The 9,617-nt window shown below is 42.3% G+C and overlaps 1 protein-coding gene across 1 annotated transcript; it reads left to right on the plus strand.

Moving 5' to 3' along the window:
- Positions 1-1,733: 1,733 nt before the first annotated feature.
- On the plus strand, positions 1,734-6,564 carry wsl8 (white stripe leaf8). Its single transcript, NM_001381863.1, has 5 exons — positions 1,734-2,299; positions 4,649-5,107; positions 5,227-5,604; positions 5,688-5,755; positions 6,002-6,564. The coding sequence occupies exons 1-5, from the start codon at positions 1,838-1,840 to the stop codon at positions 6,213-6,215; spliced, it is 1,581 nt and encodes a 526-aa protein (NP_001368792.1). The 5' UTR covers positions 1,734-1,837; the 3' UTR covers positions 6,216-6,564.
- The last annotated feature ends 3,053 nt before the right edge of the window (positions 6,565-9,617 follow it).

Here is a 9,617-nt window from a genome sequence, read left to right on the forward strand (position 1 = left end):
TTAATCCATGGTACTATCATAAATACTATACAGATTTAGTACATAATCTACCGCAAAAACTATATGCTGTAGAGATTACATGTTTGCACTGTTATCTCAAGCTGCATTGCCATTCGCCAAAATTGCTGATCTTGATGGGCCAATTGCACATTTGGGCTAGTAGTATAGTCTCCTTCTAAATACCGACGGTTGTGGCTTTGTGGGCTGTCTGCACCCACCGAATGCTATGTTTGAGACAAGCACAATAAGGGAGTTTTTTTTTTTTCTAAACGACGTGTTTTTTTAAAAAAAATTCTATATAAAAGTTGATGCTCTATTAATCATACACTAATGACTCAACTAGTTGTATATTCTCAGGCCTTATTTAGTTGGGGAAAATTTTTGGATTTGATTGTCACATCAGATATACGGACACATATTTGAAGTATTAAACGTAGTCTAATAACAAAACAAATTATAAATTCCGCCAGGAAACAACGAGATAAATTTATTAAGCCTAATTAATCCGTCATTAGTAAATATTTACTGTAGCATTACATTGTCAAATCCTGGCACAATTAGGTTTAAAAGATTCGTCTCGCAATTTACGCTCAAACTGTGTAATTGGTTTTTTTTCATCCACATTTAATACTCCATGCATGTGTCCAAATATTTGTTGTGATGTGTGAAAAGTTTGTTTTGATAACTAAACAATGCCTCAATCTTCTCATTCTCCTCCTCACAAACCCGAGAAAATCAACATTCTACTATCATTGAAACAAGGATTCGTAAAAAATACCACACCATAGTTGGGATTCGTCATAATGCTACTCTTAATTGTGGGCTTCACCCAAATACCATTTTCTTCCAATTCTGAAAGATAAAAATAGTTTTGTCCCTTTTCTCTCGTCTTTGTTGACCAAAATCCCCCTGGTTGAATCAATTCAATTAGTTCAAAAATGTAGATTACATAGTACATATTTCCCAAATGTCTTGACATGCATGGCGGTGGAGCGACGCCTCCGAGGGGGCAGCACGGGAGGCGGGTGGTGATGGCGGGGAGGCAGGCCAACGAGCGCGAGTAGCAGAGCGGCGACGGGAACTCTAGCCTCCCAAGCAGCTGCTACCTTGCTAGAACAGATGATGGGGATATTTTGATGATTTAATCTTCTTTGATTCAACTAAGGGCATTTTGATCAACAAATAGAACGAAAGGGACAAAAAAGAAACTATTTTGATTTTTCAGAATTGAAAGAAAATGGCAGTTCGGGCGAAACCCCAAAGTAGCATTCCGGTGAATCCCAACTGTGGAGTAGTAGTATTTTGGCGTAGCTCGGTTCTGATGATGGTACACAAGTTGCGAGTATGGCGCACGCATACCGGGGATTCACTTTCTTTCTCCCCCATCCACACATGCAGACAACGGCACAATGCCGACCATACCGTTGCTGCTGCCTTTTTCCGGTGAGGTTACAGCGCCCCGTCCGGCCACCGGCGCACCACTACGAAGCCGCTCGTGAAGCCTGGTTGGAAAAGGCCGCCATCCACGCCGGAGACAGCCCATGCACCGATTCCACGGACGCCCCCTCCCGAAAACCCGGTGCGCCAATCCAGCGACAAGCCCACCACGAGAGAAGTAATAAACAATCCGACGGCCCGTATTCCGTGGTCCACGGCCACGACCGGGCCCACCTGTCACAAGCACGCACTCCCCACCTCGCAACCTCGCCTCGGCTCTGCCTCCCGCTCCCGCTTCCCGAGTCCCGACGACGCCTCGCCTCGCAAGGGGATAACACCAAAACCCTCCCCCCTCCAAACCCTAGTCCCCCATTGATGACCTCCGCCGCCACCGCCGTAGATGCACAGGCTCTCCTTCCTCCAGGCCACCATCATTGACGCGCCGCTGCTCCTCTCCTCCGCCTCCATGGCCACCGTGCCGGCGCTGCGGCTCGGCTCCCCCGCCGCGCTCCTCGCCGCGCGCCGCCCGCCGCGGTGGCTGCGGTGCGGCGGCGGCGGTGTCGGGGGAGGGGGAGGGGGAGTGGGAGTGGCGCGGAGGGGGATGGCGTGCTCCGTGGAGGCCTTGGCGAGGCGCGGTGGGGGCGGCGAGTCGGAGTCGGAGAATGAGGAGGAGGAGGAGAAGCGGAGGGGCAGGGCGGGGGAGAGGAGGCTCAGAGGCGGCGGGAGCGCCGCGGCGGCGGCGGCGGCGGCGGGGAGCGGGGAGCTCCTCTCCATCCCCGGCGTGGGGCCTCGCAACCAGAGGAAGCTCGTGGACAACGGATTCGAGGGCGTCGCGCAGCTTAAGCAGCTCTATCGGGATAAGGTGCGTGCTCTGCGTGTATTTTGTACTGCATTGATCTGTTCTATAGCCAACTGGAACAGTGGAATCGCTGTATTGTTTGGTTATTCTGCATAAAAACCACACGACTGTAATGCAGTAAGTCTAGCATTTGAGTTTGTGTGCACAAACACTGAATGAACTTAATAAACTCGTCCAACAGTATGATTTTTGATTAAAGATCAACTTCTCAAAGAGCACACTCATCACTATGCATACCTCTGATGAAGATACTACTGCTTTAGCCCAGATCCTCCAATGCAAGATCGATAGTTTCCCAATGCCATATCTTGGATTGCCTCTTACCCCATCTAAGGTGAGAAGATGTGAACTCCAGCCGATGATATCTTGTGCGGATAAATACCTCTCATGCTGGCAAGCCCGCCTTCTCACATATGCAGAAAGATTGATCTTGGTTAACACAGTTCTTGATGCTGTTCCGGTATATGCCATGTCTGCACTTATGCTCCCGAAAGGGGTGTTATTGAAGATCTTAACAAGAAAAGGCGCGCATTCCTTTGGACTGGGGAAGACACCTGCAGTGGCGCGAGATGCCTTGTCGCATGGGACACAGTCTGTCCTCCAAAGCAAGCGGGAGGGCTGGGAGTCAAGAATATTGGCAAACAAAATGAGGCTTTATTAGTGAAACGACTTCATCATCTACACTCAGTTTGCTCCCCCTGGGCATCATGGATCTGGGAAGAGCATTCAAATTCTGCCCTTGCGGATCATCTGCCTTTGGGCCCCCATTGGGACTCTTTGATGACCCTGCTCCCTCTCCTTCAGACACGCACCTCGGTGGTTGTTGGAGATGGAAGTCGCACCTCCTTCTGGCATGATCGCTGGTGTGGAGATTATACCCTCTCCGACAAAATGCAGCCACTATACACGCACTCCTTGGTGAAAAATGCTTCTGTTCATCAGGTTCTATCCTCCGACATCTGGCAGCACTTTGCTCCTCGCCTCTCATCAGTTGCAGAAGAACAATACCTCAGTCATGTCAAACTATCTCGGGATGGGATGTGAACGTCGGCCAGCCAGATGAGAGATATGCTCATGGATCAAGTGGTCTCCTCACAACTAAGCGCCTGTATCTCGCTGAGTTTGATTCACAGCCTCCCTGTCCCAATTGGAAATTTGTCTGGGAAAACAAGGCCCCCCTGAAGATCCAATTCTTTGCATGGCTACTGGTTAGGGATCGCCTCCCTACTAAGAAGAATCTACACAAAAAAACTATTGTGCCGTCTCCAGAGTGTGATCTCTGCCACCTTACTGAAGAAACGGCCTCACATCTATGCCTTCACTGCCCTGTTTCCCTGCAGTTTTGGGCGAGCCTTGGGATCACTCTTAACATCCTATCTATTGCCAGTGTCTCAACTCTCACCCCCCCATCATCTATCCCAACTAAACACTTTCAGGTTTTCTATCTTCTATGTTTCTGGAATTTATGGATTCATCGACATGATGTGGTCTTTAGAAGAGAAGAAATTTCGCTCCGTCGGTTGCTCACGAAATGCATTGATGATGCTTCCCTGTGGGCTGAAAGAATTAAAATAGATGATCGACATGTAATCTCCTCTTGGAAATCCCTTTTCTCAACTTGTATTCGCTCCTTAATTGTGTAACTGAACACTGCACTCCTTCCCCCTTTATTTCTTCTTTAATATATTCAGGTGGGGAAACTCTCCCCCCTGGTGAATTTTCAAAAAAAAAAAACAGTATGCATTTTTTTTTACCATTTATATTGACAGCTCCTGTAGTATGCTTGTCATATTTATAATAAGTTCATTTTTTATATATACCGCAAAAAAAAAAGAATCCTATGCTGTGCCTGTTTACTGTTTCAAAGCTTTAGTTGACCATCATAGTAGAAGATTAAACCAACTGATGCAGTGTTAGAAAGGGACTTGTATATACGGAGTACTGGCTTGTTTCTCTAAAGCAAATGTGAAACATAAAGGCAGCTGGAAAGGAATGTGTCTTGAAAGCATTTATGATCTGATGTATTTTTTTAAAAAAGGTAGCCCATGATATCCAATTTGGTCTTATTTTCCTGTAGCCCATTCATGAATCGCCTATGCGGCTATGCTATGCATGATGCCACGAGTCCACGATGCTCATTCAGTCTATGACAGTTTTCTCCAATTATGATATTGCCAGTCGATCTACGTCTCTGTATATTAAGTCTGTGTTAGATGCTGTGACACCGGAGATTCATTTTTTCTTGTTTTGGGTTTAGTTGCAGAACACTATAACTATTGATTGATGGTACAAGTATCCAATCGAAGTTTGTAGTATATTTTCCTGACCATTTTTTTCCTGGTGCATGTGCAGTTCTTTGGAAAATATAGCGAGAAGATGGTTGAGTTTTTACAGAGCTCGGTTGGCATCATTCATAAGAACCATGCTGAGAGTATAACTTCTTTCATTAAGGAGAGTGTTGATGAGGAGCTGAAGGATGCAGACTCATCTAAGGCTTCTCAGAAGAAGAGGCTCACCTTTTGCGTGGAAGGGAATATTAGTGTTGGGAAGTCTACCTTTCTCCAAAGAATAGCTAATGAGACCATCGAACTGCGTGATCTTGTAGAAATAGTGCCTGAACCTGTTGCTAAGTGGCAGGATATTGGCCCTGACCACTTCAATATATTGGATGCTTTCTATGCTGAGCCACATAGGTATGCCTATACCTTTCAAAATTATGTGTTTGTGACAAGGGTCATGCAAGAAAGGGAATCTTCAGGTGGAATAAAACCTCTCAGACTGATGGAAAGAAGTGTTTTCAGTGATAGGATGGTGAGTTTATCGTACTTGCAAATACTAGTTCAGCAATTGAACAGAACACTGTAGTTTCCTTCTGGTGCAATTTTTTTTCCTCTTTTGTGTGACTAAACTATTCTTTCATTATGCACTAGGTATTTGTTCGTGCTGTTCATGAAGCTAACTGGATGAATGAGATGGAGATCAGCATTTACGACTCATGGTTTGATCCTGTTGTGTCATCGCTTCCAGGTCTTATCCCTGATGGATTTATCTATCTAAGAGCTAGCCCAGATACTTGCCACAAAAGAATGATGCTCCGGAAAAGAGCAGAGGAAGGTGGTGTTACTCTTGACTACTTGCAAGGTTTGCATGAGAAACACGAGAGCTGGTTGCTTCCTTCAAAAGGAGGAGGTACTGGTGTGTTATCTGTCAGTCAGCTGCCCACACATTTGGAAGGTTCCTTGCCTCCAGCAATTCGAGATCGTGTCTTTTACTTGGAAGGAGATCACATGCACTCAAGCATCCAGAAGGTATTTTTGCTGACCTTAGCTTGCTCTGAAAGCTCCAGTATCAAGCATCATAGTTACATAATGGTGCCCTTTTTGCTATGTAGGTCCCTGCTCTGGTCTTGGATTGTGAACCTGACATTGATTTCAACAAAGATATAGAAGCTAAACGGCAGTAAGTTTGCAAACCTTCTTTTATCTTAACTTTTGTCCATAACATTGATTTTTATCTTTTAAGTACTTGCTTTGGGAGGCTCTGCCTACTTGTTTACGAGATGGAGCTTCTTTTTACCCTTATAATGCAGTTTTATTTATCAGTTATTGGATGCCAACATCAAAAAGTAGGTCGTGTAAGGCCTTGCATATTCATCTGAAAATTTTTAGCATTCTCATTGACTCATTGCATTGTTTGCCTACACAGATATGCTCAGCAAGTTGCAGAATTCTTTCAATTTGTGAAGAAAAAGAAGGAAGCTCCATCTGAACAAACAAGCACTGACAAGAACCGTATCAATCCACAGATCATGCTTCCTCACAAAGGCGGATTGTGGGTTCCTGATGGAAGAAACCCTTTCTCAGGATCTGCTATGAATCTGAACTTCAGAAGAGCCATGTCTTCCTATCTCTCGACATAGGATTTCAGCTCCAGAATGAACGTAGGATCTTACAAATCCCACTCTCACTGACCTTGTAAATGGGCCTATGCGTTAAGTTAAACCTAGGTATGTTAGCCACTGATGTAAGATAGTCTGCCACCGCATCTCCATCTTTTGTAAATGATCATCTTCCACCCTTTCCGAGTTCCATGTTTTGTAGTAGCGTCAGCTTCCGTTTGTCTGAGTTCTGGTATCTGTATCGTTATGTTGGTTGCTGACTACATTCTGTTAGATGATCCGGAACTCTTTGACATTTCTGGGAAAGATGCTTCAGTACTTGCCGTTTGTTTGTCATCAAGGTTGCCATGATTGGTCATGCATTTGTTCCTCTTGCTGGCTTTATTTCTTCTCAAGAACAGAGAGGTTGGTTTTAACTTTGGGAAACAATGGATTTGAAAGGAGGAAAAAGGAAGACGACGAATGAACATCGCTGCACCATGGGCTCAGGCCAATTTGGGAAGGCCTATCACTTGGAAATTATCTGGGCTATCCTAAAATGTTGCTTTGGTGATTGGCCCAAAGCCATAATCATCTATTTTACTGTGCTTGGGTTGGTGACATTCCTGTGAAAAAATGGCCCTGGCTCCTAATCTCATTCACCTCTCTGGTCTATGGTCTGTATGGCAGAGTTTTTGGAGCTGGAGCCCAACTAAATTTTTCCAGCTCCACCTAAAATATAAGCGCTTTTACAAAATAGACCAGAGAGGTGAAGCTAGATTAATGCTGCTCCACAACTTCACTCCAGAACCAACATGCCCCTTGTGTCCATGGGTATGTAGGAATGTTCCACATCGTTGGTCTCAACTTCACCGGTCAGACACATGCTTTGATTCCGGGCTTCCGGCTGGTCGTACCAGTTAACGTACAGAATGGTGTCCTTCAATTCCTCCATCACCTTGTCCGTTCAATGGAGGGTAGAAAGCAGCCGGAGAAAACGACCGGCAAAACCCCCCCAAAACACGGCAACGGCAACGGCCAGAAATCCGATGCCGTCATCGCTTTATTTGCTTCCTCTACGTACGTACGCTAATCCAATTACCCCATTGCTTTTGCATGCAGTTTACAGCTGATTTGGACATGAACGGCTAGCTTTTTAGAAAGTGCACACGGATATGTTTGGAGAGCTTTTGACAGCTGTATTTTCTTTTGGAATCAATTTTTTTTCCAAGACAGTTCAACTTTTCATTTAAATTTTGATAACCTGTAGTTATCAACCTTTTAATAAATTATAATCTAGAAAATAAACCAGAAGTTAAAAGTTAAGTTTCACAGCCTTTTAAATTATCAACCTACCGCTTCTTAAAATCTTAAACTTCTTCAAACAGGATCTACAACAACCACTAGTTGTCTTAATCTTCACCTAACCAAGCGAGCTCATCGGTCGCAAAGCTCAATTTGTAAAAGATAAAGGAGAAAAAGAAAAGATATGGTGACCAAGAGCACCCGACCATTGTTGACAGTCTCTGACCATGCGGCCGAATGTTCAGAACAGTGATCATGGAGCCGGTCAATGCAAGCTAGAACTAATACTAATTTCGCGCCTTTTTCTCCTCGAAAGGTGAATGTTCTTCTACAATGTCCCTGCTTTCTACCTCGAGATCTCTTCTCCTTTATAAAATGTTCTCAGGTCGGTCTGCACGCATGCAGCACGTTTTCTCCATATTTCAAGTCGATTAAACGCAGTGGCACGTGCTAATCACGTTCGTTTAGGGAAAGCGATTGTTTAGTCGACATGTGCAAAGCATTGCTAGCTCTTCATGGCCATCTCCTTCGCAGCCATGTGCCAAGCATTATGGATCAAGGCGCCAATTGAAGACTAATTAAGGGCATTCAGCCCGACGAGAGAGACATGAGATCACATTTAGTAGTACTGTACAACTTAAATTAATGGCAACCTTAACTTGCATTAGTCTGTCTAGTTTGTGCTGGGAGTTTGAGGGCATGTTTGGAAAAGTTTTTAGCTGCTACACTTTCTCTTAGAGTCTAGGTTTTAAAAACAAGTAGGTGTAGAATCCAGAAAATAAACTAGAAATCAGAAGCTTGGAAAACCAGCTAACAGGTCCTGGGAATATGCACTCTATTTTAGCCGCACATGTTTAACCGTGGGACATTTAATTTTTTTTTAACTTTTAAAATGTGGCAATTAAGGATTTATCACTCGCTATCTATAACATGTGGGCTCTCATGTGTATATGACATGTAGGTCCAGTAGTAAATCCTTTATCACCACTTGTAAGAGTAGCAAATAGTTAATTATTTCTTTAACGATTCGTTTAACTAAAATATAACATAATGATTATTTATTTTGTAGTGATTTGTTTTATTATTAAATATACTATAAAGAGTAAATTGCATTAGTGGTACGTAAACTTGTTAGATGGGTATAATTTAGTGCATGAACCTGTAAAATGGTCGTTTTGGTACACGAACTTATCTAATCCGTGGGAACTAGGTCCAAAATGGCTTGGCAAGGTTAATTTTACCTAGTTGATGTTGATTAGGATGTGGCGTGCATTAATATAGTGAGTATGCATAACACATGCTATATTTATAAATTTCTTCTCTACTTTATCTTGAATTTTTGTATGTTTCTAACCCTTGTATCATTGCTCGGTTTTTTATATTTTTCTCTAGAATCACTATATCTCATTCTATCTTTTTATTGAACAGGTGTATGTCTAAGTAGCAACCTTCTCATATCCTTCTCATATATATATATATATATATATATATATATATATATATATATATATATATATATATATATATATATATATATATATATATATATATATATATATATATATATATATATGTTTACGTAGTATCCTAATCAGCACCTAAATCAACAAAATTAGTCATGTAATGTCCTTTTGACTTTAATTCACACGCGCAAGATAAGTTTATGTACCAAAATGAATATTTTACAAGTTCATACACTAGATTGCACCCACTTGATATATTCGTGTAATGCTGATACAATTTACTCTACTATTATAAATATAGTTTTTTATATTTATACAAATTTTTAAATAAAACGAACAGTCAAATCTATTTCCAACATTCAATGGTCTTGTACATTAAAAATCTAAGGGAGTAGTTTATACTAGCCTGAAGATGGTGAAGATTGAAGGCTTGGGATTTTATTCTTAAGACAAAAAGAAGAATAAAAGAGAATGCTTACTGTTGAGCTGCGTGTAGGGGCTGTCAAAAAATAAAATAAGAAGTAATTTTTACAGAACTATAGGTATTTTGATCCATTTATTATAAAAGTAAATATTTAAGAACGTGTATCAAAAAACAACATATTTAACATCATTTTTTTTTCACAAAACTACATATTTAAAATATCATATGAAAAAACTATAGATTTATATCAGT

This window comes from Oryza sativa, chromosome 5 (assembly GCF_034140825.1).
Source record: "Oryza sativa Japonica Group chromosome 5, ASM3414082v1".
NCBI classification, from domain to species: domain Eukaryota; kingdom Viridiplantae; phylum Streptophyta; class Magnoliopsida; order Poales; family Poaceae; genus Oryza; species Oryza sativa.

Coding starts and splice junctions, on each gene's coding strand:
- wsl8 (NM_001381863.1), top strand. CDS start 1,838: ATGCACAGGCTCTCCTTCCTCCAGGCCACCATCATTGACGCGCCGCTG. Junction 2,300..4,648: donor AGCAGCTCTATCGGGATAAG/GTGCGTGCTCTG, acceptor GTGCATGTGCAG/TTCTTTGGAAAATATAGCGA. Junction 5,108..5,226: donor GTGTTTTCAGTGATAGGATG/GTGAGTTTATCG, acceptor ATTATGCACTAG/GTATTTGTTCGTGCTGTTCA.